The following is a 27,372-nucleotide window of genomic DNA, read 5'->3' on the forward strand; positions in this document are numbered from 1 at the left end:
ACTACAGATTATGGATTACACATAGTGCGGGAAGAAAAGGTAGAAAAAGCTATTCAGATAAAATAGGTTTATTTAAAAGTTATTTTCAGCAAAATGACTATGCAAAATACAAACTCTGACAAAATGTTCATTTTTTCACTTCATAGTTTACAAATATACAAAATAGAAGTCTCCTTAAATTTATATTACATATTTATTAAGTAAAGAACTATATAGAAAAAAAAACACATTTGTTCTGCTTAAGGCATATTTGGGAATAAACCATTGTACAAATTATTGCACATTGAAACCACAGTGCATTACAGACTGTCTGCATAGAAGATTAAAAAAGAGACACAAACACAAATAAGCCAGGTTTATTAACCTGACTTAGGTCATCATTAAATGTAGATCGGAAGACAAACGTATTTCCTTGTCGAATATGCAGCAGTTTGAGAACTTTGGCTTCCTTTTTCCTTAAGAACCAAAAGTCATTCAGCACCATTAAAATAGGCTTTTAACCACAAATCTGTACCTGAATTTCTTCTTCCCCATCTGACAAAAGTTTAGCAATGGCTTTTGGGAGGAAAAAGAAATTGCAAGTCTGCAACATGCTTACAATATTGCATTGAAAAGACATTTTAAGAGAATTCAAAGGTGAAGACAGATGAAGCATTTTAAGAGCAGTAACAACTGATTTTCTTCAGATGAAAATCAGATATGTTCCTGGTTTTGGAATTGGCATGGCAGACAGAACTTCCATAAAGTCAGACGGTGAGTTTGACATCAGATATTACCTCTATCTGTTTTTTTTAAAGGTTGCAGCTTCCCTTTATTGTACTTCTTTTTCATTTAGGTAGAAGTATATTCTATTGCTAATCTGACTCCTTAAATACAAAAGCTTTTAAAAATATTGCAAAACTCCCCTAGGAATTTCAGTTAAGAAGAGAGGGGCAGGCAGTGAGAGAAAAGCTGTGTGGGGCCCTTCCACAAGGCCATATAACCCAGAATATCATAGAATCATAGAGTTGGAAGAGACCTCATGGGCCATGCCATCTGCCAATAAGCAGGAAAATTGCACTCAAAGCACCCCTGACAGATGGCCATCCAGCCTCTGCTTAAAAGCCTCCAAAGAAGGAGCCTCCACCACACTTTGGGGCAGGGAGTTCCACTGCTGAACAGCTCTCACGGGGAGGAAGTTCTTCCTAATGTTCAGGTGGAATCTCCTTTCCTGTAGTTTGAAGCCATTGTTCCACATCCTAGTCTCCAGGGCAGCAGAAAACAAGCTTGCTCCTTCCTCCCTATGACTTCGCCTCACAAATTTATACATGACCATCATGTCTCCTCTCAGCCTTCTCTTCTGCAGGCTAAACATGCCCAGCTCTTTAAACCGCTCCTCATAGGGCTTGTTCTCCAGTTCTCATTTTAGTCGTCATCAAGGCAGAAAATTCCACAATATCTTATTTGAAGTGGGTTATCTGAGTCCACATTGCCATATATTCCAGTTCAAAGCAGAAAATGTGGGATTTTATTTAGCTGTGTGGAAGGGGTCTCGGTCATCTGTGAAATAGTATCAGCCTTTGGCTAGTTTGTTAGCCTTTAACTTTGGAGAAGAAAAAGGAAACATTTGGATTGAATGTGGTAAAGAAGTTTCTAAAATGGCTACATGGCTCTATCAATGTTCCATCTGTTTTCACCCATGGCCTCCTTACATAAGCTCCCATTGCTCCCTCCCCACAACAGATTATTTTAACCCTGATTTCCTTGACTTCCAGTCAACCCTTGGCATTCTGTAGTCCAGAAAAGATTCAAGTCAGATTTTTTTTTTTAAAAAATGGAATGATGAAAACAAAATCCAGTCATTGTTCCCCTGCTTTATTTTTTGGTGAAAAAAAAAAACAGTCCCATGATTTTGAAAAAATTGTCCACACTTAATGTTTTTGGAAGACTTCACTGGAATTCCTCGTAGTGCTTTTTAAGTGGAGTGCTCCCCTCTTGTGGAAGACAGTCTTTTGTGCTGTCAAATACTGAATAGCGCATGGCAGTAAAGGAAAAAAAAAGTCCACTGTGTTCTGTTTTAAAAGTGTCTCTTCATGTGTAAGGCAAGGTGGTCAGACCTGGAGAACGCTCTGTCACACCTCTGGCACTGGAAAGGGCGGTGGCCCGTGTGTTTTCTGTAGTGGCGCGTGAGTTCATCGGAGCGGGCAAACTTCCAGCCACAGCCTTCCCAGTCACAATGATATGGCTTCTCACCTAGAAATAATCAAGAACCATATTAATTACTTCTGCATTTTTCTCACATATTGGGGCAATCGTCGCCACATGCTCCAATGAGCAAGTGCCTGCTCCAGTCATTATCAAGCGAGAGCTCTTCAGGTAGTTTCACTTCTCTTATTATAGCTGCACATTCTATGGCAAGCAGTTGTATGGAAAAGCCTGGAAAATCTCACATGGGCTTCTTTCACGGGAGACATACATTGTTCTTTACAGAGTGCCGAAGGTGGCATGATAAGAGTGTAATTTCCCATGATGTGCATACACACCTATCCCACAATCATTTCTGTTCACTGGTTTTGCAGGTTTCTGAGAAACCTGTAAAACTTGTTTGATCTGAGAGTGCAGTTTGAAAGAAAATAAACGTATATACCAAACTCGTTAGTACAACAGCCATTTGCATGGGCACCTATGGCTAACACGAATTGCTTCTGGAAAACCAGGATAGACACATTGACAAATATAGGGTTTCTCTGTGGCTACAAATAGCTAGGCTATGAAAACATCTTTGTGGGCTTCTAGTATTCTTAGATTGATTTGCAAAATTATGCTCACTACAAGCAATAGATACATTCGCTCCAAATATTGCTTATTGCCAACCTATATAAATTGAGAAATTCAGTGTACCTACAAGCATGAGGTCTTTCAACTGTTTGTACTGACTGCATGATAATATGGCCAGTCAACAATATGTTAATTTCTGAAGAACAGGTCAAGAAAAGGAAAATTGCATGCATATATTGAAATTACAAAGATAATCCGTGTTGGAACAGTCAGATAGAAAGAGAGTATATAGATAGAGAATGAATAAAGTTTAGTAACTTTTGAACAAATGTTACAGCTACACTGTTCAAGGAATGAGATAAAACCATGAAAGCTCTTCCTCGTTATCAAACAAAATGGATGCTTCCCTTAGTCTTCCCGTTTTTTAAGAAAGACTATTAAAGTCAAAACTTTGTTAACCCCAGTGGTACTAACACAGGTATCTCTTTAAAAACTGCTCTGTGAGAAAGTTTGTTTTCTAAAACATTTGAAGAGATTTTTTTCATTTTGGCTCTTCAATGTCCCTTCCAAATAGAAGCTTTAAAGATCAGTCAGAATCATATTTTCAGTGCTCTCTCAGACTTTTTTATGTTCACATGTAGGTAGAAGTGTGAACTGAAATAAGTGGAAATGCTTTATAAGTAAATGTTTACAGCTAGAATGCCACCTCCTGCACTTTTACAAGGCAAGCCAGAGCTTTCCTACTTAAAAAGTAAATTTGTCATGTTCAATGGAGCTTGCTCACATGTATACCTAATGACACTTTCATTCATAACACCCAATTATTTTCTTTAGAATTTGGGGTGGCAGGACAAAGTTCACTTTGCTGCCGGTGTGTCTTGTTTGGAAAACAAGCACTACTCTGCCATTCCAAATAAATGTCCTCCGAATCACCAGTCCCTCTAAAAACAAAGGGGCTTGCTTTCTTCCAAGTAAACATGGCTTAGCGTCAGGGCAATTTTTTAAAAAGTTACTTCATACCAAAGTAAATATATAAAACTCAGAAGTAAGAAGCAAAGTAATTGGTTGCGTTCTCACTTTATGCAGACGACTGGAACATTCAGAACTGGCTATTTTCCGAGGTTAATTAACTAGATGCATTGCAGACAAGCAGCTGCTTTTAACAGCAGTATGAAGAAGAAATAGTTTTCAACCACTTGTAGTTGGGCTGTTGTGCTTCCAAAGTCAAAACAGCCCCAAATTAGAGGTTGGTTTTCAAGTTCATAGCCAATTAGCCAACGTTTTTGATTTATAGCACATCAAGATGAGATCAAGATCTTCAACAAAACAAAAACAACAACAGAGCAAATGAATTATGATGATTTGCTCCATCCATTGCAGCCAACAGAAACAAACTTGGTGGTGTTACCATGATAACCATGCTTAATTCACTCTGGACTACCTTATAATTAACAAGCCACATGGCCATAGCCAGGAGAGCCATGGTCACGCACCTGCAAACAAACCCTTTGCCACAGCTGAGTCAGTTTGACTAATCCTTCTAGTCCCCATGTAAAGCTATACTTTTAATGTGATTTTGATATTTAAACTCTTATCTCGGATAGAGTCACAACCCATTATTTAACACTTGACAGGGTGGTGGTGGTTACTGCTTATCTTTTTTTTTCTTTCCAAAAATGTTCTGCTAACACAGTCATTGTATTTAAATCTGATACCACAAAGGTGCATGCACGCGATATACTGACAATCGCTCTTTCAGAGCGAGAATCTAGGTTGATAGGAGGGAGCTTTGGACATGCAATTACAATTGTACTTTTGCTTTGGACAGGAAAGTGTGGCAAGTTCACTTTTAAAAAACCCACAAAATTTGACAAAACAGAAAGTGGGACCAAACAGATAGTGGAAAACAAATACCACTCTTAAACTATCTCCAGTTCTCCTTGGCTAGAATTCCACAGTGAGCGTCATACACTGCACTGCAAGGGGTTTAGAGTGGTACAAAAGAGGCATTTATGCTTTTGCTACACACTATATGGACTACTACATCTCTTAGACCCCTTCCACACAGCTGAATAAAATCCCATATTATCTGCTTTGAACTGGAATATATGGCAGTGTGAACTCAGATAACCCAGTTCAAAGCAGATATTGTGGAAATTTCTGCCTTGATATTCTGGGTTATATGGCTGTGAGGAAGGGCTCTTAGATCTCCCAAGCTTTTGAAAGACTGCAGATTCACATGAAGTTGTTGCACCACAGACAATATTAACACAGTTTTGAACTCTCTGAAAAGCAATCAGCTTCATACAAAAACACCTTCGGACAGCAAGGCAGGGTAATGTTCGCAAAGGCACCAATTTACACAGAACAGGGCTATGCAAATTTCCTAACAGGTGACCTTGGGCAAGACACACTCTTTTAGCCTTAGAAGAAAGCAATGGCAAACTTTATCTGAAAAAATATTACCAGGATAGGTATGATTTAGGGTTTCCATAAGTCACCTTGAAAGAATACAGCCATTTGTCTGCAATCTTCATAGTATTACGGCAGTGGGCTTACCTGTATGGGTCCGCAGGTGTGCTTTGAGATGCGAGCTCTTTGTGTACGTTTTCCCACAGCCGGCGTAGTCACACGTGTGCGTTGCAGTCCTTTTCCTGGGCCACGACCTCCGTCCCCTCTTTGGTTTGGTCTCTTCAGAGATGCAGCCCCCTGGAGTTAAGAGCTCTAGAGGTGAAGAGGGCGGAGTCAGCATCATCCCTTGCACCACACGAGGCATGTTTAAAAGCTCTCCAAAAACATTTAGATAGCAAGACTGACCTTGATACTGGAGTGCACTTGGTGGCAGTTGCTCTGGAAGGAAAGGAGGAGGATATCCTGGGCCGGGGTGGTAGCCCGGAGGAACCGGCAGACCCGGGTGGCTTAAGCCTTGTGGGGAAGGATGGCAGTCTCTGTTACTCATCATCTCCTCTGGAGTCAAGGGAGGATTAGTCCTGCTAGGCAGTGGCCGACCCAAGGTGAAATCGTGTGGCTGCGCCCTTGGAGTATTTCCATGGGACTGGCCAATGGTGCAAGAAGGGGCAGCCTCCTGTTTGATTTTGGGGCACATCGTGGGCATGTGGTTATAGCCAGGAGGCGGCACGGGGCCATCTGCACAAGGGGAGGTTGCAGCCGTGTTGTTCTTGCTGCTAACACTGATGTGGTTATTGTACTCCCCCATGTTCAAGGTGGCTTTCACCACAAACTTCCCATGCAGGTTGCCCAGCAAGGGCGGCTGCTGCTGCTGCATATAGACAGGGTCCAGATCTGGCCTCATCAGCTCAGCTACAAATCCGCCCGAAGGGGACACGTCGTTGATATCGGACAGATTGAAAGGGGCAGCTGTGGCCTGTTCCCTGTTGTATAGGATGCCCCCAGCATGATCCCCTCTTTGCAGCTGGTAAGTGAAGTCACAGGTAGTCACGGAAGGGCAGGTGTTGCCAGTAACAGAGGGCGAGGAGCCAGGAACAGAGCTCACCACGGCTGCGGCAGCTGTGGGTTGCTCCTGGGGCATGAGAGAGTTGGAGAGGATGAAGTCAAAGTCCAGCAGCTCATTCAGCTCCTCCGTCTCTCGCCGTGACATCACACTACTGTTGCTGCTGGTGTTTTCCAGTTCAGAAGACAAGTCATAGGGTCGCCCTGTCAGCACAGGTGGGAACCTCTTGAGATGAGATAGGTCCTCTCTCCACTTCTGAGTGAAGAAGAAAAAGAGATAGCACAATATGTGTTAAAAGGGCTCCTTTTATTGCATGGGCATTTCTTAGGAAAGCACACTAGAGTTTATCTACAACAACAACAATTTTTTTCTTATATCCTGCCACCATCTCCCCTAAGAGACTTGGGGCAGCTAACACATGACACAAACGTGCCTAAGAACAGAGCATGAAATAAAAGACAATATAAAATGGAATCCAATAAAGCAATAAACAAATTCAATTAACACTCAATTAAAACACTGTAGAATTAATTCAGCTTGACACCACTTTGACCGCAATGGAGTTGCAGTTTGGTGAGGCACCAGCACTCTTTGACAGATAAAGCTCATGACTATGTACAACTACACCTCACATGATCCCATAGCATTGAGTTAATGTGGTGTCAAACTGCATTAATTCTACAGTATTTTCAAGCAGGAAATGCATAATGAAGCTTCAAGGCACCAGTGAGAAAAATACACACCTTAACCAGGATCAGAATAGTTAGTATAACCAAGAATTAGTTAGTATACCCAAGTGCTTGGCCAAATTTTAGCAATCATAGTTGCAGCCTAAAATAAAACGCTTATTACAAGTAATCAAACAGCCCAATAAAATACATTAGAACAACTATTGACTAGTGCTTTAGCTTCTAGGGCAAAGTATAAGCTGTTTTCAAGCCAGGACATGCTCCAGAGAACTGTTCATTTTTCCCTCTCTGTTATGTATGATTATCATTCCCGTATTATGCTATTTTTTATATGATTATTATTCTCATATCATGTAATTTTGGAGGGGGGCATTAGTTAATAAATTTAAAAGGTTGACAGTATTTGACAGTGAAGCTTGAAACTATTGGGCTTAAATGAGATTTCTTTCAGCGTCAACTATGAAACATTTTGTAGTAATAAATCACAATGTATGACAAAATCTGCTTGCAACCTTGTGTTAAAGTTACAGATCCAGTTATTATGCCATATCCTCTCTCATAAGGTATATATATTCACATATGTAACTTGCTTGCAGCCTAGTTACATTTACCTACTTATTGGGGTTCTTTTCGAGATATTGCTGAGCCATTAGGAATACATGTGATAATAAAAGATAAGGAATCATGTAGTCACAGGTTACAAGGAGATTAATACAAACAAATGGGTTTTGAAATACCTGCATAGACAACATTCATGCATTAGGGTGCCTGCATTTACTATTCAGCATGTGTAGGCGTTTTCTGAATAAAGCAGCGAGCATTATACAATAGCAGCTGTAGGTGCAAGCCATTAATTTGACATGATACAACCAAAGGCTAACCTGGGCACATGTGTAGGTGTGTATATTTCCAAAGCCTGCCCTTGCATTAAGGATCGGCATCCACACCCATGATTTCAGTTTGCGATACGCCATATTTTTCAGATTATTTATTGCAGCCTAGGTGCTCTTTTATATCTTTTTGTTTTTTGCTCCGTACTGTTTCAGAATGGCAAGTTACACCTAAAGGGCAGAGGGGTTCCCTGAGAATTTCCTCCTAATCTGAGTATGTATGAGATGAAGAGGTGACTTCACTTTCTCTTTTAACTGTGCATGGATCATACCTTTATTCTTACAAAATCCCTCAGAATCACCTGTATATATATGTGCGTATGAAAACCAACAGCAATGGAATGTCTCCATTGAGAGCCACTCAGTCTGGTTTCACAGTACAATCCCTTGACTGGATTTTTCCTTTTTAAAAATACACCACTCTAAAACTTTGGACAAACTTGATCACTTTCTCTGTTCCATTACCTTAACTTGCACACCTCAATTCCATATATTGTTATTTCTCAACTCAGGACCCCCTACTTGCCCTTGAAGTATTGCTTCCTTGATCAAATCAATCCACCTGCAAGGCGGTCTCCCTCTCTTCCTACTGCCTTGTGTTCAAATGCTCTTTTCCAAAGTACGGCAAACCAGCTTAACTGTGAAGTTGAAATAGCCACCCACTCAAAGCGAGGTGGCTTTGCCCGTTCCTTCCTCTGAAATATACATCACAGCACTTGATATTGGTTAATTGTTCCTCATTGGAGGGCTAACTCTATTTAACACCAAAGATCTTTCTCTCTCTGGCCTTTTCTACACTGCTCTTTTATCCCAGGATCAGGTCCCAGGTTATCTGCTTTGAACTGGATTATAGGAGTATCCACTGCCAGAAAATCTGGGATAAGCAGATAATCTGGGATCAGATTAAAGGCCAGTGTAGAAGTGGCTAGAGTCTCTCTCAGGTCACCTGTTGGGGTGTGGTAGTATCTCCTCATGCTAACTGCAGAAAAAAAAGAGATTTCCCCTAAACATTAGGAAGAATGTTCTGATAGTGAAAGCCCGTTCATTAGTAGAATATGTTCCCTCAGAGTGTGTTGGAGTCTCCTTCTCTGGAGGCTATTGCTAACTGCAGGAAAAAGGTGATTCCCCCTAAAAATTAGGAAGCACGTCCTGATGGTGAAAGCCGTTTGTCAGTGGAATATGCTTCCTAGAAGCGTGGTCTCCTTCTTAGAAGCTTCTAGCAGAGGCTGGATGGCCATCTGCCCAGAGTGCTTTGATTGTGTTCCTGAATAGGCTTGGACTACAAGGCCCTTGTGGTCTTCTCTAATGATTCTATGATATAGGAGTACTGTATTATTATTATTATTATTATTATTATTATTATTATTATTATTATTATTATTATTATTATTATTTTACCTCGCTTTATCTTCCCAAAGGGGACTCAGGCCCCTTCCACACAACTGAATAAAATCCCACATTTTTCTGCTTTGAACTGGGATATATGGCAGTGTGGACTCAGGTAACCCAGTTCAAAGCAGCAGATATTGTGGGATTTTCTGCCTTGGTATTCTGGGTTATATGGCTGTGTGGAAGGGCCCTCAAAGCGGCTTGACATAAAAGCATTGGTATCCAATTTAAAATATATAAATATATAAACATTAAAACAGTATTAAACACAAACAATATTTTAAAGTTTGGTTAAAATTCATCAAACATATTCAAAGTTAAAAACCACAGCACCCCCAGAACTGATCTTGAAAGACTCTGAATAGGAAGCTTTTTTCCTACTGTGGTAAGGACAGCAGGCAGGGGGCTATTCTGGCTTCCCTGGGAAGAAGGGATTTTCAGAGTCGAGAGGCAGCCACCAAGAAGGATGGTCCTCTCTCCCAAGCTAAAGATGGAGGTGGGACAGAAAGAAGGGCTCTCCTGAAGAACTCAGGGCCCGGGCAGGTTCGTACAAGGAGATGGGGTCAGCCAAATAGCCTGGACCTGAACCATCTAGGGTAGGCATGGGAAAACTTCGGCCCTCCAGGTGTTTTGGACTTCAACTCCCTACAACTCCTTGCCTGGGTTGCTGTGAGTTTTCTGGGCTAGATTGCCATGTTCCAGAAGAATTCTCTCCTGACGTTTCACCCACATCTATGACAGGCATCCTCAGAGGTTGTGAGGTATATAGGAACTAGGCAAGGGAAATTTATATATCTGTGGAAGGGCCAGGATAGGAGAAAGAACTTTTGTTTGTTGGAGGCAAGTGTGAATGTTGCAATTAATCACCTTGATTAGCATCGAAAAGCCTTGCAGTTTCAAGGCCTGGCTGATTCCTGCCTGGAGGAATCCTTGTGTTGGGAGGTGTTAGCTGGCCCTGATTGTTTCATGTCTGAAATTCCCCTGTTTTCAAAATGTTGTTCTTTATTTAGTTGCCTAGTTTCCAATATTCTTCACAACCTCTGTGGAAGCCTGCCATAGATGTGGATGAAATATTAGAGGAGAAAATGCTTTGGAACATGGCCATACAGCCCGGAAAACTCAAAGCAACCCAGTGATTCTGGCCATGAAAGCCTTCGACAGTCTACTGGCTGTTAGGAATTGTGGGAGTCGAAGTCCAAAACACTTGGAGTTGCCGACATTGCCCATGCCTGGTCTAGGTCTGTAAAGGTCTTAACAAGCACTTTGAATTGTGCCGGGGAAGAGCCGACAGCCAGTGGAGCTGCTGCAACAGGGGGCTGTCCGTTCCTTGCAGCCAGCCTCAGTTAGCAACCTGGCATACAGCTAAAGTTATATGGTTCCGTATTGTAGGCAAGACACATTTTGGTTGCATTGAGCTGATTCTATATGATTGCAACCCCATGGATCTTTCCTAAGCAACAAATCCTCAGAAGTGGTTTTGTCAGTTCGTTTCAGCCAACAGCGCTTGGTCACAGGAATCTGAAAACCTGGATGTTCCAGTGTGCATTTGATGATGGTTAGACCCTGCTCATGAACGTCCAGCCCTACTTGACCGATATATTCAGCACTTTACTCCCAGCCTTGGCTCTATAGTCTGCTTTTTGCACAAGTCCATGCCCAGCCCTCTCTAATTCTGATCATGCTCACTATATCCTTGGTTACTGGTTGTTGTGGCTTGGTTTTCAGACATTTTAATGATGTTTTATACCCTGTTGTTTTAATTGTTTATTATGATTGTTATATGTTATCATGTTTTTAATTGCGTTGTAGCTGGTAATTTTGTTGTTTGCCCCAGGCCTGATCCCACATGTAAGCCGCTCCGAGTCCCTTCGGGGAGATGGTGGTGGGGTACAAAAATAAAGTTTTTATTATTATATTATATGATTATTTTTAGCTGCCGGCCACATCCCAAAAGTGACTAGGGCTAACCTGACTTAGTATGTCATATTAAGTATCTTGAGGTGGGCTAAATTTAAAGTAGACTTACACTTTATCACAGTTCCTGTCCTATAGGTATTAGTATTATTACTGACACGGTTCTTCACCATATTTCTAACCGCTTGACTGATTCCATCAAGTAAGCCCTACCCAGAGTTCTTTGCACAAACCCAGACCCTCTGAATTCCTAGTGGAGTAGAGTCTCACTTATCCAACATTCTGGATTATCCAACGCATTTTTGTAGTCAATGTTTTCAATGCATTGTGATATTTGGTGCTAAATTCGTAAATACAGTAATTACTACATAGCATCAATGTGTAATGAACTACTTATTCTGTCAAATTTGTTGTATAACATGTTTTGGTGCTTAATTTGTAAAATCATAACGGCTTTTTCTTAATCTCTCCTTATTATCCAACATATTCACTTATCCAACATTCTGCTGGCCCGTTTATGTTGGATAAGTGAGACTCTACTGTATCTATTGCTACTCAGGTCCTAAACTGTTGCTGATATGTTTTATATTGTTTTTATGTGGTTTTATGTGATATGATGTCTTAATTTGCTAACTATGTTTTTAGCCTATGTTTGATCGGGCTTGCCCTCATGCGAGCCGCCCCAAGTCCCTTCGGGGAGATGGAGGTGGGATACAAAAATAAAGTTATTATTATTATTATATAACTGATTTTAATATTTAATGTGTTTAATGTTTGTGTATACTGTATTTATAATTATTTTATGTCCTGGCATGGAATGCTTGCCGTATATATGTCGTGCTCCGCCCTGAGTCCCCTTTGGAGTGAGAAGGGTGGAATATAAATGTTTTAAATAAATAAATACATAAATAAATCCCCCAATATTGGGTTCAGAAAGCCTGCTTTGCAACTTAGCAATCCTATAGGCCATCTTTGAGCCTGAGATGGAAGAAGGGAACTCTCTGGTTTCTCAGGGTACTCTGCACCTGCTCAGGAACCCTTGATCCTGGCGTCCCTTCCTTAACAAGGACCCCCGGGAACTTTGCAAGCCCTCTTACTCACGTTGCAGGCGGCAGCTTGTCGGAGGGCCTTCTCCCTGCCGGCTGCTGTCCCAGCGGCGGCGAAGGTGGCGATGGAGGGGAGCAGGGTGCCGCTGAGCGCCATCTCGACGTCGCCCGGGGGAGGCTGCCTGCGGGGGAAAAGAGCAGGAGTCAGTCAGGCAGGCGATCCTCATCCAACCCTGGACACTTTCCCTCCAAACAGACAAGGAACGAACGACCACCCACCTCATGAATGTCTGACTTGCAATGTGGAGGGGGATACAGTCCGAAAAGAACTCTTCTTTAAAGTGTCCTCAAGATGCAAAAGCGCGCGGGGGAAGGGGGAGGAATGACCCCGTCACGAAGCAGCAGCAAAAGAATCCGCTTTGTAAGTGAGCAGCAACAGCAGCAACAGCAGCAACGCGGTCAGCTGGACGGCGCGAGACAATTCCTGGGGATTCCCTGCGCGCGCCGCTGCCATGAGGGGAGTCCTGGAGCCCTGCTGTCGCGCGCTCCTTTTGCTTGGCTGATGGATTGGTTCACAGACCGGGCGAGCGGGCGCGCGGGGCTGGCACAACTCTCTCGCGTTCTCTCTCTGCCTCTTGTCTCCTTTTCCTCGCTCCCAGCGGGACCCTCGCTTTGGGCGATACGAGGCGCTCCTCCGACTTTCTCCGAACTGTCAAGCCTCGCGCGCCGCGCTCCTCCGACTTTCTCCGAACTGTCAAGCCTCGCGCGCCCCGCCGCACGGAGGAACTTTATAAACTTCCCTCCTTGGCCCCGCCCCGCCCCTCCCAGCCCTTCCCCTCCCTTCGCCGCCTCCCTCAGGAGCCACGCCCACCCGCGGGGGCTTGGTGATGCTTGTTGCCTTGGCGACGGGAGGGAAAACAACAAACTTTACTCTCTCTCTCTCGCTCTGCTCTCACTCCAACACGTGGGGTGGAGAGCTAGAGAGAGAGAGAGAGAAAGCGATTGCCGGGATAGGCCGTGACGTCAGCGGAGCAGCTGGCTGGCAGCTCGCGCCCCGGCGCTGACGCCAGCGAGGAGGAGCCCGCGAGGCAGCCGCGAGCCGTCGCTGTTTTGTTTTCATTCCCTCCCCCCTCCCCCCACTCTCGGTGTGTGTGTGTCGCGCGCGCGCCTCTCTCTCTCTCTCTCGCGCGCGCGCACCTGTGGAGAGAGGCGGTTGAGGAGAAGCAAAAGTGAAAAAGGGGTTTCTTTTCTTTTCCTTTTATTATTATTTTTTTGAGGCAAATCCTTCCGTGTATAAGCAATACATTAAGCCTCGTGGGCCCTCCGTGTATGTATAAGCATCAAGCAAGGAGGAGAAGGTATTTTCCCTTCACCGCAGAGGGCCGGGCGAGGCGTGACGTCCCGCTGTGCGTGGAGGCCGTAAACGTCCGTGTTTATTGTTAGTTTCCTGGTTGCTATTTGGAGCCGCGGAGCGTTTTTCCTTCTCGAAGGCTTCTTTGAAGAGAGAGAGAGGAGGAGAGAGGGAGAGAGACTGACTTCCTCGTCCTCTCTCCTGGGTATATTTATTTATTTACTTCACTTGTATACCGCTTTTGTCAACCCGGCTTTGGGGGACGGGAGACGGGACTCAAAGCGTTTTCCAAACATATTATGGCCAAATTCTATGCCTACACAGCAATAATAAAATACAACCATCGATTGAATCATGGAAACGCAATATTATTAATGTATTTATTTATTTACCTTATTTATACTCATCTCCACCCCAAAGGGGGGAACTCAAGGCAGCTTACAAGTAGCATTTTTCCAATGCTGTAAAACATAATATGTAAAATGTAAAGGTTTTCCACTGACATTAAGTCTAGTCCTGACCAACTCTGGGGGTTGGTGCTAATCTAAATTTCTAAGCTGAAGAGCCGTGTTGTCCGTAGATACCTCCAAGGCCATGTGGCCAGCATGAATGCATGGAGTGCTGTTACCTTCCGGCCAGATCCTATTGATCTACTAACATTTGCATGTTTTTGAACTGCTAGTTTGGCAGAAGCTGGGGCTAACAGCAGATGCTCCCCGAATTCGAACCTGCAACCTTTTAACACACTGCGCCACCGGGGGCCCTGTAAAATACTAGTTCAACATATATTCTCTCTTAGCCGGCTGCTGATTTTATGCAGCTGTATGGAGGAGGTCTCATATAATCCAGTTCAAAGCAGATAATCTGGGATCAGATCCTGGCAGATAGGGCAGTGTAGAAGGGGCCTCTGGTGGCGTAGTGAAGCCTCGTGACTTGAAGGTTGGGTTGCTGACCTGAAGGCTGCCAGGTTCAAATCCCACCCAGGGAGAGCACGGATGAGCTCCCTCTATCAGCTCCAGCTCCTTGTTAGAGAAGCCTCCCACAAGGATGGTAAAAACATCAAAACATCCGGGCGTCCCCTGGGCAACGTCCTTGCAGACGGCCAATTCTCTCACTCCAGAAGCGACTCAAGTTGCTCCTGACACGAAAAAGTCTTCTCTTCTATCTTTTTAATTTCCATTGCTTTGTAGAATACTCTGTGATGAATCATAGAATAATAGAGTTGGAAGAGAAGACATGGGCCATATAGTCCAACACCATTCTGCCATGCGGGAAAAGCCTAATCAAAGTATCTCTGACAGATGGCCATCCAGCCTCTGTTTAAAGGTTTCCAAAGAAGGGGCTTCTACCATATTCCGAGGTGTAGAGTTCCACTGTTGAACAGCTCGTACCGTTAGGAAGTTCTTCCTAATGTTCAGGTGGAATCTCCTTTCTAGTAATTTGAACCCATTGCTCCGAATCCTAGTTTCAAGGGCAGCAGAAAACGAGCCTGCTCTTTCTTCCATATGACACCCTTTCACATTTATATGACTATCATGCCTCTGGTGGCACAGTGTGTTAAAGCGCTGAGCTGCTGAACTTGAGGACCAAAAGGTCCTAGGTTCAAATTCCGGGAGTGGAATGAGCGCCCGCTGTTAGTCCCAGCTCCTGCCAACCTAGCAGTTCGAAAACATGCAAATGTGAGTAGATCAATAGGTACCGCTCCGGCGGGAAGGTAACAGCACTCCATGCAGTCATGCTGGTCACATGACCTTAGAGGTGTCTATGGACAACGCCAGCTCTTCGGCTTAGAAATGGAGATGAGCACCAACCTCCAGAGTCGGTCACAACTGGACTTAACGTCAGGGGAAATCTTTACCTTTACCTATCATGTCTCCACTCAACCTCTTCTGCAGGCTAAATTTACCCAGTTCTTTAAGATGCTCCTCATAGGGAGCAGTCTCCAGAACTTGGATCATTTTAGTTGCCCTCCTCTGGACACTTTCCAACTTGTCAATATCTCTTTTAAACTCAGGTCCCCAGAACTGGACACAGTATTCCAGGTGAGATCTAACCAAAGCAGAATAGAGGGGCACCATGACCTCCCTCAATCTGGACACTATACTCCTTTTGATGCAGCCCAAAATCCCATTGTTTTTTTAGCTGCTGCATCACACTGTTGGCTCATGTTCAACTTGCTGTTCACGAAGACTCCAAGATCCTTTTCACATGGACTGTTGTGAAGCCAGGCATCACCCATTCTGTATCTCTGCATTTCATTTTTTCTGCCTAAGAGTAGTATCTTACATGCAATGAGTTCTCTTTAGGATCCTCATAAATTGGAAACGGCTTCAAGCCACACTGGATCCACACTGCCAAAGTTTGAACTGCATTATATGATCAGTGCAGACCCCAAATTTTTTGGAGCAGACAGCCATTTCATGGTCCCTCACTCTGTTGGGGGGCTAGACTATAGTTAAAAAAAAACATGAACAGATTACTATGCACATTGCACATATGTTATTTGTACTGCAAAAAACATGAAAGAATAGTGCAATATTTAAAACGAAGAACAGCTCAGTATTTCAGTGAGAAGTGTGAGTCTGCATTTGGTTGATGAGATGGTCAAGTTATTTTGGATTGTTGTTGTTGTGTGCCTTCAAATCGTTTCAGATTTATGGCAATCCTAAATCTAAAGTGTAGTTAAAATGAGGGTAGGGCCCCTTCCACACTGCCCCTATATCCCAGGATTTGATCCCAGATTATCTTCTTATCCCAGATTATCTGACAGTGGAGATTCATACAATCCAGTTTAAAGCAGATAATCTGGTATCAGATCCTGGGATATAGAGCAGTGTAGAAGGGGCCTAGGAGGAAAACATGATAGAAGGCTGAAAAGGGAAAAGGATTTTCTCCAATAACAGCTTGAGATCATCTGTGTCACAAGCTCTGATATGTCACTTAATTACAACTAATTGTCCTGCCCTTGATCTAACTGTTGAAAGGGAGAAGGAACATTTTGTCTCTTCTCAAATTGACAAATGCTACATTTTTTCATAGGGAGAGTCTTCATTGCTTCCTAACCTGGGAGCAGTAGTATGAGTTCTTCCAACAATGTATTCGTATTTGGCTGGAGCGTGGTGATCTTTTTGGTCTGTGCAGCCAAGGTTGATATGATTATGCGGATCTTTACTGTAATGGTGATACAAAACAGAATATCACAACTACCAGAACTAGTAATTTTACTCTAGTGCATGGAAATTATTGCATTTTAAAACTGGCTGTAATACCCAGATGCTTAGGAGAATTGTTAACCACTATTAGCAATTGTTCAGTTTTAATTGTTCTGGAGGATCATTGCCTAGCTGCTAGGTTACTCAGATGTTCCTTACTTTGCACATCCTTCTCATTTGCCGTTAAAAGAGCAAGCCTCTTCATCAAACTCAGTACTCTGTATGAATGAAAAAGTAATTGGGGTGTCACAGAGAACTTCAGCTCCATTTCAGTAAATCTAGAACTGGAGAAGATCACTGGTTTCAAATTTTTCACCAAAGTACTGAAGAGGGTCAGAAAAAATATATTGATTCTTCACTATTTTAGGGAAGGAATTGAAACCAGTGCTCTTCTCCATTCTAGGTTATTGAAAAGAGGTGAAGTTCTTTTTTTCTGCAGATGTTCATTCCCTTCCAGCACAAATATACACATAAATTATAGTGAAAGAACCAGGCAAATAATGTACAAAAATGAGTTCATAACACAATCTATCGAGTAGGGTGTTTTCAATCTGTCTTCAGTTTGACTGTCATCTATGGTGTTTCTGATACTTTATTTGTGTAAAAATGCAGTGACTGTTCCAGCTGCAATCTCTCCATACAGCTGTTGATATTTGGATGTTAGAACAGCACCCACCACATTGAGCCAATTCTTTTGGTAGTGTAAATGCCTTAAACATTAAAAAATTCTTAACATTGCAGATCCTATCTATGCTAAAAGAATTTCCTCTTCAACTCGATAGAACTTGTATGTACCTATTTGAATAGATGCATACAAGGCTACACAGTAAGAAAATTTAAACATACAAATGATACCTTGCTGTTTTCTAATGCTGTGGCAACAGGAGACAGCAAAGGTAAGGCTTAATTTCAACCCAACAGTCTATACTCCACTTCTGCTGCTGCTATGGGTTGGGGAACGGAGTGTGCCCACCAAATTCGGCGCTGGTCTGGAGCAGAAAAGTTCTGTTACAGCCCTAGATTTGAGTGTATGTGTAGATAAGCCCTACATTAGGACATTAGATACACGAGAGCTGACAGACATTTTGCACAGGAGATCGATACGGTGGGATCTTAATAACCACTGAGATTTGGTTCCAGGACAACTTGTGGATGATGTGTGAATGATCAAGTCTCATTATGTACACTGGTATAGTAAAATAGAGTCCCTTATATAAAATGGCAAAAACATTATTTATCTTGGATTTTTTCTTTTTTAAAGTTGTGGGCAGTGGAATCCGTAGATGCAGAACTTTAAAATATTGTAATTTGCACCACAGTGACTATGGGAATTCCTATCTATTTTCTGTCTTTTATGGAATGTAGAGTTAGCATTTCTTTTATGCTTGATTTTACATCAACTTACTTTGCCTTATAGTCCAAAGGTGGGGGCATAAAGACCTCATCCCATCATTACAGGGTGAGCCTCTCTACCGCTTAGACCACAGGTTGCTGGTACCTCGAAGTAAGTTTATAATTGGAACTATGCATACCTAATAACATGAAACACTCATATATTGCATGACAAGCAGTGAATGGCTATGTTAACTACTCACCCCCCCCCCCCCCCTTACTTTGTTTCAGGTCAATTGGATGTTTTAAAATGTTGCCACACTTCAGATTTTGCCAAACTTCTAGCAGTCATGTTCAGTATTACTGATGGTGAGGAATGCGCCAAGTCGCCAACACCATCTGGAAAGCCACCCTCATGGCAGCTAAATTTAAGAAGATTCTGACAACTTGCCTTCATTGCAATTGGTTCATAGACTTGTGAGCTATTGTTGTAACTTAAAAGATGTCCTTCAGTGGTGTTTGAAGCTTGAACATTCCTGTTATATGCCATCCTAATTAGGCAAACATTCAAAGGCACTTTTTAAATGCCTGGGAAGTGGTCAAAACCTGAAGTATCTTCCATCTAAATGAGCCACCAAGCAAAAGCATTATCTGGGCCACACACTGTTAAAAAACCCTGAACCGTATGTCCTTACTTTCTCCATCTCACTCCTCTTCGTAAGCATGTTTTTGGTAATAATGAGTCTGTTTACTTTAATTCACCAAAATATTCTTAACGTTCTTTCTGATTGCTTGGAGTCAGGGTATTGATTCTTTTGATCTATTCAGAGAGTGCTCACAATGACTTTTCCTTTGCATTTTCAGCATGAAATGTGTAGCTGCCCTTGATTTCCAGCACCTACGTCTTTCTTGACTGTGAAATACAAGACATGTTGTATCAAGAAAATCTGTGATTTACTTAGATATAGTCCTTTAACTGTGATCTGTCCTAGCACTCTCATTTTCTTTCTTTAGTATCTAATCAATCTTTTATGGGCCAGAGCTTCTCTCCCCATTATATAATTAATGTGCTGCCCCAATTATAGAAAGCTGCTATGTAGGATTTTCTGTGTGTGCCATACACCTCAGCAAAAGATCCATACACTTCCCTGTTCTTTGAGTACATATGTATTCACGGGAATTTGCCTACATGTGAGAATGAGAACATTCAGTCATTTTATTTGACAGATGCATAGCTTTGATGTTTTTAAAGTATGAACTTTTCTCTTTTTGTTGTGTAAAATGAAATTTTATTCTCAGCTAAATTTTTTTGAAAGAATTAAGGTTTGTCCCATAAATCATCCTTGGGTTGGTCATATATGGTATTTAAAGTTCATGAACCTCCCTTCTCATAATCTATTATTTCCAAACAGGTTAATCTGGGGGAACTGAATTCTGTTCTGTATAATTTACAAACATAAGGGTGACTAAGCTTTGATGACTAAATTAAACTATGGAATTATAAAATGTGCAGCTTTCTTTCAACAATCTAGTATTTCAAGTTATACCGTATGAGTCGTTAATACTTTGGCCTAGTAATATTGATTTTTCTATATGAAAGAAATTTCTTTACAGAAGATGTATTAAGAATGCAGAAACATAAAAAAATTTAGTCTAAGTGTTTTTTATTTAAAAACTCATTTGCATCATTACATCTGTATACATTTCAATGTACCTGAAATTACTAATTGAGAAGAAGGTAAACATTAGGTACTGCCTGATCTGGGGTAGACTTTATAATTCTCTTCTCTTCCCCCTTTTTCTGTTGTAAATAACATTTATTTGAACAGAATAGTCAAAGTGAGCATTTCAAGGACTAGACTGTATAATGTTATTATGCAAAAGGAAGTATGTATGCAATTAAATATAATGAGCAAGAATAATACTTTTACACTGCAACCAACAAGTAAGAAATACAATTATTGATATTTACCCAGGAGTAAATTTCATGAGGCCAAGAATTACTTTTGCATGAGCATACTTTCTACTCTGTTGTTTGAGAAAACAAATCTAAATTATTGAATAATTAAATTAAATTCTATTGAAATAAATGGAAATAGTGTCTAAATATAATATGTAATTTTGATTCAGATGACATTTTAAAAACAACTGAAATGACTGATTATGCTCTCAGTCCGACAGTCTTTATTTGGATATGCTGTTTGCAACATCCTCTTTCTAACCTTTTCTATTGTCTAAAAACTAGTTCTTAAAATAACTGAAAAACACCAAGTGACCTGTATATCTTGTTGATAAGTGCATCTTACCATTGCCCCATCCAAAATTCTGTTTTTTTTGGTAAATATATAAATTAATAATAATAATAATAATAATAATAATAATAATAAAACTTTATTTATACCCCGCCACCATCTCCCCAACGGGGACTCGGGGCGGCTAACATGGGGCCACGCCCAGAGCAATACAATATAATAACATATAAAAACAACATATCATAGCACAATTAAAAGCAATACAATAGATGATAATAGACATTACATCAAGAAATCAAAAAACAGTAAAACAAGGGCAGGCCACATGGACACAAGGATAAAACTCGGAGTGAGAGGGACAGAGGGGTACTCCACTGTGGACAGGGATTAGTGATTAGAGTTAATTTTTTCTGCATTAGTCTAATCAAATCTTAGAATGCTGTGGTCTTACAGGAAGGCAAATGAAACAATTTCTAAGAATATATATAAAAACGCACCAGGAAAAAATATTTAATTTCTATCCCACCTTTATCCCAGTGCAAGGCCATTTCCAAAAAACATTAAATTGGAATATTTACCAAACATTCTAAAAACAAATAAAATTACATTACTTTTTAAAATCAATTAAATACATACAAATGTTAACAGGTATATACAACCTGATCCCAAAAAGTCAACCCTATGTATGTTATGTTATGGCTGACAGCCTTGCATTATTGAATCTTCTTTCTATCCTGAAACATACATTGTATACAGGAGGCTCTCAGTTAACTGGAACTCAAGGAACTGGAAGTCTCAAGCCATTGGAGAAAAAGCAAAGAAATAATTATTTAAAGTACCCCCCCCCCCCAAAACACACACACACACACACACACACAAACACACCCTGTTTTTATAATACAGTATTAGTGTTAGCTCTAGTTTAATATTAACTCCCAAGCAACCAGAAATTAATAATTATAATATTAACTTTATTTTTGTATCCCACCACCATTTCCCCAAAGGGTCTCGGGGCGGCTTACATGGGGACAAGAAATTACATTTATCCAGTATCTATCAATCCTCTTGGGTGCTGGTTAACTGGTGGTCTACTGTTCCAGAGCATTATAATATCAGACATATAACTGACATATTGCTTAGATACTTATGATTTAGTAGTTCAGCAATAAGCATCTGATCCATTCAATTGGTGGGAGGTTTGATTATGCAGAACTTCCACCCTAGTTAGTGTTGATTTTAAAGATATGTATTTTGAATCAGCTTTAAAGATTTGATTTGTTTAACACTGTAGATTTTTCAAAAGTTCAATTCAAATCAGTAAGTGCGTATTCTAAATTTATGTATTTAGGACAGATGGATAAGAGTGCAGCTCGGGTAATTTTCTAAATTATCTGGATACTGAATTACAGCTCAGTCATATGATGATGAACTACTGCAGTTCCTATTATCACAATCAGATGTTTTCTTTGTGAAGCCTTTAGCTTCTGGGAATAATTGTAAAAGAAAGGAAAAGGGAAAAAACACTGGTATCTGAAGAAATTGCTTATTTGGTTGGATGATGAATCTGCTCAAAGGTACATAAAGTCCACTTATGTTGATGTGTTGTGTTTAATATACTTACTGAGCATGTGATTTCTCCTGACTCTATATAAAATGCAATAACCCAATCATATGTTTATGATAGACCAATCATAAATGGTTAAAGGCATATTTTAGAATTCTGCTTCTCAAACTTGGATCCTTGTTTTGAACATCACCTCTCAGAAGCCCCAGCCAGACTTGTCAGTGGTGAGGAATTCTGGGTGCTGAAGTCACAAACATCTGGACAAAGTCTGAGAAGCACTATTCCAGAAAAAATGCCTTTTTGATAATAACATATTGATCCACCACAGCATACAGACACACTCAGTGGGGCAAAAACAATAAGAATATAAAACATAAACCTAATTTTTCAAACAGGGTACACTCTCCCAAATTGATAGGAATCTACTGTAGTCACTTCATATGGGCTCAATCCACTCTGGATCCCAAACAGTCTGACCTGACCTGATATGAACCCTTCCAAATTGGCGTGATTTCCTTAAGCTTGAATGTGTCCAAAACAGTTGTACAGGCATAGTGTCTACAGCACTGTTTATTCCTGAATACTGTGTATCTGGCATACAAGTTGTCTGGTCTCGGGACAAATGGAATCAATTTATTCAAAAAATATTTATGCTACTCTTCAGTACAGCTCTCAGAGCTGCTTAAGGCAAAGTAATGGGAACACAAAGCATAATTACATCAAACAACAAAGACAACACCAACAATAATCACAGAGATCATAAAGGCAGAGTGCAGCAGCTAAAAGCAATAATAAAAGTCACAGAACACATAAAACAGAAATTATGATTCGCTTACAGTAGAGGATAAAAAAGACTGGGACAAAAGTATTACCCTAGTATCAAAATGATGTCATAGTTGTTACTGGTTCCCTCAATGGAGCATTCAGTGAATAGGTACAATGGCCTAAAATGCCCTTTCTCTACTCTCCACCAACTTCAGATTACTGCAAGCACTGTAATGTAAAGCCATGTTACTCAAATATGTTGTTCATTGACCATTGATGGTATCCAACATAGTGCTCATCCATGGTGCATTAGGGGGAAAAATGCTGGTTTTCCATATCAGAAGCATTGCTCCAAGGGAAGAATTGCATGAACAGTGGTATGACTAATTAGAACTGGGTAGAGGAAATTGTCTTAAAAAATTTTTTTTCACATACAAACCTGAAATTTTCCTTTGCTTCTCAAATTTCTAGCATTGCAATAACTTAAATTTCAAATGGGCATTTAGAAATAGAGTTTAAGTATCCAAAGAAAAGAGGCAGGCAGAGTAACCAACTGAATGTGGACATAACAAATATTAGAGTTCTTGGAGTGAAGAATTTTCAGTTTTCTCTCTCTCTCATCCCTCCCAATAATTTACCTGATATTAGAAATTTGAAAATTCAGTTTGGAAGAGTAATATCTTATTTTGCTCCCCTTCTCCCCCGGTAGTTCAATTTCTTCTCATATATGTGTGTATATATATATGTGTGTGTGTGTGTGTGTGTGTATGTGTGTTGTATGTTCATTCATTCAGTCATCTCCGACTTTTCGTGACCTCATGGACCAGTCCATGCCAGAACTCCCTGTCAGCCATCGCCGCCACAGTTCCTTCAAGGTCAAGCCAGTCACTTCAAAGATACCATCCATCCATCTTGCCCTTGGTCAGCCCCTCTTCCTTTTTCCTTCCATTTTCCCCAGCACATGATATTTTCCAAGCTTTCCTGTCTCCTCATGATGTGGCCAAAATACTTCATCTTTGCCTCTAATATCCTTCCCTCCAGTGAACAGCCGGGCATTATTTCCTGTAGGATGGACTGGTTGAATCTTCTTGTGGTCCAAGGTACTCTCAGGATTTTCCTCCAGCACCAAAGTTCAAAAGCATCTATTTTCCTTCGCTCAGCCTTCCTTATCGTCCAGCTCTCACATCCATAGGTTACTATGGGGAATACCATTGCTTTAACTATGTGGACCTTCGTTGCCAGTGTCTCTGCTCTTCACTGCTTTATCGAGGTTGGCCATTGCTCTCCTCCCAAGAAGTAAACGTCTTCTGATTTCCTGGCTGCAGTCTGCATCTGCAGTGATCTTCATGCCTAGAAATATACTGTAAAGTCTGTCACTGCCTCCATGTTTTCTCCCTCTATTTGCCAGTTATCAGTCAGTCTAACTGTATCTTTACTTACTTTTAAACAGTAACAACAGAGCTCTTCCTCAGGATAGGGGCCAATTAATTATTTCCCATTACACCATGGTTATGAAAACAACAACAACAACAAAGATCCAGTTCCAACCGCTGTGAACTTGTTTTTCTGGACACCTTAGATGCAGTCACTTGATGGCAATTTTCTTACACTATTGTACCTAGAACCAACTGAAAAGGCGCAATAGATGTGCAGACGTTTTGAATGCTTACTGATAAACTGAAGAGCAATTAAAATCTGGTCCTAAGTGTTGCCAAATGTAAACTAGTTGTTAATTTTTTGATGGGGCTTACATGAATGCAAGTATTTTTGGTAGTGGGTCTGGATCTCTTTAATAAAAAATGGAGGAGTGTATCCTGTTCGGAAAGTAAACATTTTGTTTCAAGAGTTTGTCTTAAATGTCTCCAGCTTTGCTTTGGCATTTATGTAGCAGCAGGAGACCATTATCCTATGATAACATTCTGTTGCACAGACATGATAGTTTAATTAGAACAATATGGAAACAATGTTAGTATCTTTGACATAGGCTCGGCATAGTGAGTCACTGATACTATAACTAAAGACAGACTGCTGGTATTGAAGTATACAGTAGGACCAAGATTTGGAATATAATTTTTCCTTCACTGCAGTGGCAGTCTTCCAGGTGGTGGCAGCTATATATGCCCTTCACCATGCCCCTAAATATGGCCACAATACCCCAACAACATTACTACCATATATACTTTATATATAAGTTGATCTCATGTATACATCCAGCTTTTGGGGCCAAAATTATCAATTTTTATATGGATTGTAGATGAGTCTGTGGAGAGTGAAAGTGGTGGCATGCCTTGGGGGACATTTTTCTACCCAGGTATTCAGAAAGGCCAGAAATTGTGCCATTGGGAAGAGGGAAGAGTGAGGTTGTGCTTCTTTTAGGTTTTCCTGGCATGGACTAAGTTTTTGCCTTTTGCCAATTTACTCAGAGAAGGAGATGGTTCCTTTTTAAAAATAAGAGTTTTTTAAAAAATAGTTTTTATTGAATTTAAATTTTTTTCATACAATAATTGCTTTTGTCACATAGCAGATATTTAATTTCATACAATACTTGCATCATTCTGTTATATCTACTGTTGATTTATATCTACTACATCGTTAACATTTGTCTATCTATATTTCTTCACCACTGTGTATCCCCCCCTCCCTCCCCGAGCCATTTCTTATGCATTGTCTAACCAAAATCTCATTTCTTCCTGAGGCGGTAGCCCTCCATCCCTTTTTTGGAGTCCTTTCTCAATAAATTTCCCCCATAGATCCTCAAAATCATTTTTTCCCATATCCCTCTTTTAACTTTTAATTTACATGTTAGCTTATCATTTATTGCCAATTTCCATACTTCCTTATACCATTCTTCAATCTGTACATCTATTACTTTTCTCCAGTTCCTTGCTATAAGCAATCTTGCTATTGTCAATAAATTTGTTATTGCTCCTTTTTCTTTTTTATCCATCTTATTGTTATTATATATTGATAATAATGCAATACCAGGGTTTCTTTCCAATTTGATGTTCATTATATCCTCTATCTCTTTAAATATTTTGTACCAAAATTTCCTTACATATTTACAATGCCACCACATATGTATATATGTTCCCACTTCCTGACAGCCTCTCCAGCAATTTTTTGGATGGTTTTTATTAATATTTGACATTTTTAATGGCGTTAAATACCATTTCCAAATTATCTTATAATAATTTTCTTTAACTCTTATTGATAAATTTTTCAAGTGCCTTTGTTTCCACAATTGTGACCATTCCATTTCATTTATTTTCATCTCTAACTCCTCCTTCCATAATTCCTTAAGAGTGGTATTTTTTCTCTCTCCTTCTTTTATTCCATCCAATATTCTATAGATTCTACCAGTTACACCTTTCATTTTTTTTATAATCATCTATATCCCTTCCATTTTGTATTATTGGTTCAAATTGGTTAGGTTCCTTCCCCTCTTTATTATTTTTTACCCAATTCTTATACCATTGCTCTAGCTGAATACCATGGAACCATGTCAATTTTATTTCCCCAAATTCCTCCTTTATCTTTTCCTTCTTCATTCCCCTCTTAATCCAGTCCCCTATTTTGTCTAGGTTTTTTTCCCTTAATACTTTATCCAATATATTTTTTAAATTTTTTGGGAACTTCCTTTCCATTAGAACTGGAATTATTCTTGAACCCTCCGGTATTAACTTTTTCTTATATTTAATCCATATGTCTAATACATTCTTTAACATTGGGTTTCCAATTTCCCTAATTTCCTTTCTTGTGAAATCCTTAAAAATATATTCCGAATTTCTTCCTCTACTTTTTCAGAATCTATTTTTAACCATTCTATATCATCCTTGTTTATCATTCCTTCAATAACCAGTCTTAATCTATTAGCGTCATAATATTGTTTTATATTTGGGAGTGCTAGTCCCCCTTCCTTTTGCGGTCTGTACCATAATTGTTTGTTTATCCTATTTCTCTTATTACCATTACAATAATTATTTATCATTAGCTGCCATTTATTCAATTCCTTTTCCGTAATTTGGAGTGGTAGCATTCTAAATATAAAATTTATCCTTGGAAGTATTTTCATTTTTATTAATGCAATTTTCCCAAACCATGATAAATTTAAATTTTCATATTCTAATAAATAAGAGTTAAGGTACACTACATAAATTCACTTGTGGGTGAATCAACTCAGGTTTTGGAGTTGATTTTTTAATCTAATTTTTCAGATTTCTTCATGAATTATATAAGTACTATTCTCATATTGTGTTGGGCACTAGGAAAGGTCAAAGGCACTGCAATAGAATCCCCCCTTTTCCAGTTTTGGAAGTAGAAGAGGAGGGTCTGTGCCAGGGGACAACGTGTTTATATTTCTTTGGCACATATCTTTTTATTTGGGTAGGAGCTGTGTTTGTGCTTACAACAGAGACACTTCTCCTGGAACAACTATTGCCATAGAACCACTGAAATTGATCATTCTTGGAGTAGTTTTTTACCAGCTGAGAAAAACTTTTATTACTGTCCAGTTTTCATAACTGTACATAGAAATAAGCAAAGGTGGAAGGCTTCCTATTCTGGCTCTAAGTAGAGCCAAGAAGATATTCTTACTTGCATCCCAGAAGAATGTAGTAATGTGGGTGACTGAATATGTAAGCACAGTTTTAACATGTGCTCACATATATATTGAGAAGTTCTGTAAAAAGAGAACCAGGGTGGTGTATTAGTGTGTTATAGGAGGATTGGGTAAACTAGGT

General features: G+C 40.3%; 1 protein-coding gene and 1 long non-coding RNA gene across 4 annotated transcripts in view; one reads left to right on the plus strand and one right to left on the minus strand.

Annotated features, from left to right (window-relative positions):
* Positions 1–52: 52 nt before the first annotated feature.
* Positions 53–12,925, minus strand: klf4 (KLF transcription factor 4). 3 transcript variants are annotated; one of them, XM_008115299.3, is made up of 5 exons: positions 12,437–12,925; positions 12,213–12,339; positions 5,575–6,484; positions 5,317–5,481; positions 53–2,232 (listed from the first exon to the last, which is right to left on the minus strand). In XM_008115299.3, the coding sequence occupies exons 1-5, from the start codon at positions 12,439–12,441 to the stop codon at positions 2,057–2,059; spliced, it is 1,383 nt and encodes a 460-aa protein (XP_008113506.1). In that variant the 5' UTR covers positions 12,442–12,925; the 3' UTR covers positions 53–2,056. The 3 variants fall into 3 exon arrangements, with proteins under 3 accessions (XP_008113506.1, XP_008113505.1, XP_008113504.1); XM_008115298.3 differs by having other exon boundaries at positions 5,317–6,481; XM_008115297.3 differs by having other exon boundaries at positions 5,317–6,484.
* A 383-nt stretch (positions 12,926–13,308) lies between these two features.
* LOC103279541 (uncharacterized) overlaps positions 13,309–27,372 on the plus strand; it is a 32,421-nt gene continuing 18,357 nt past the window's right edge. The window contains exon 1 of the long non-coding RNA XR_506863.3: positions 13,309–13,713. This is a non-coding gene — a long non-coding RNA (uncharacterized LOC103279541). The remainder of the gene's footprint in view (positions 13,714–27,372) is intronic.

This window comes from Anolis carolinensis, chromosome 2 (genome assembly GCF_035594765.1).
Source record: "Anolis carolinensis isolate JA03-04 chromosome 2, rAnoCar3.1.pri, whole genome shotgun sequence".
Taxonomy (NCBI): Eukaryota; Metazoa; Chordata; class Lepidosauria; order Squamata; family Dactyloidae; genus Anolis; species Anolis carolinensis.

What these genes read in the sequence shown, in the direction of transcription:
- klf4 (XM_008115297.3), bottom strand. An exon ending in GACAAGCTGCCGCCTGCAAC is followed by an intron (nt 6,485 to 12,212) that starts GTGAGTAAGAGG and finishes TTCTTCACTCAG; the next exon opens with AAGTGGAGAGAGGACCTATC. An exon ending in ACACCTGCGGACCCATACAG is followed by an intron (nt 2,233 to 5,316) that starts GTAAGCCCACTG and finishes GATTATTTCTAG; the next exon opens with GTGAGAAGCCATATCATTGT.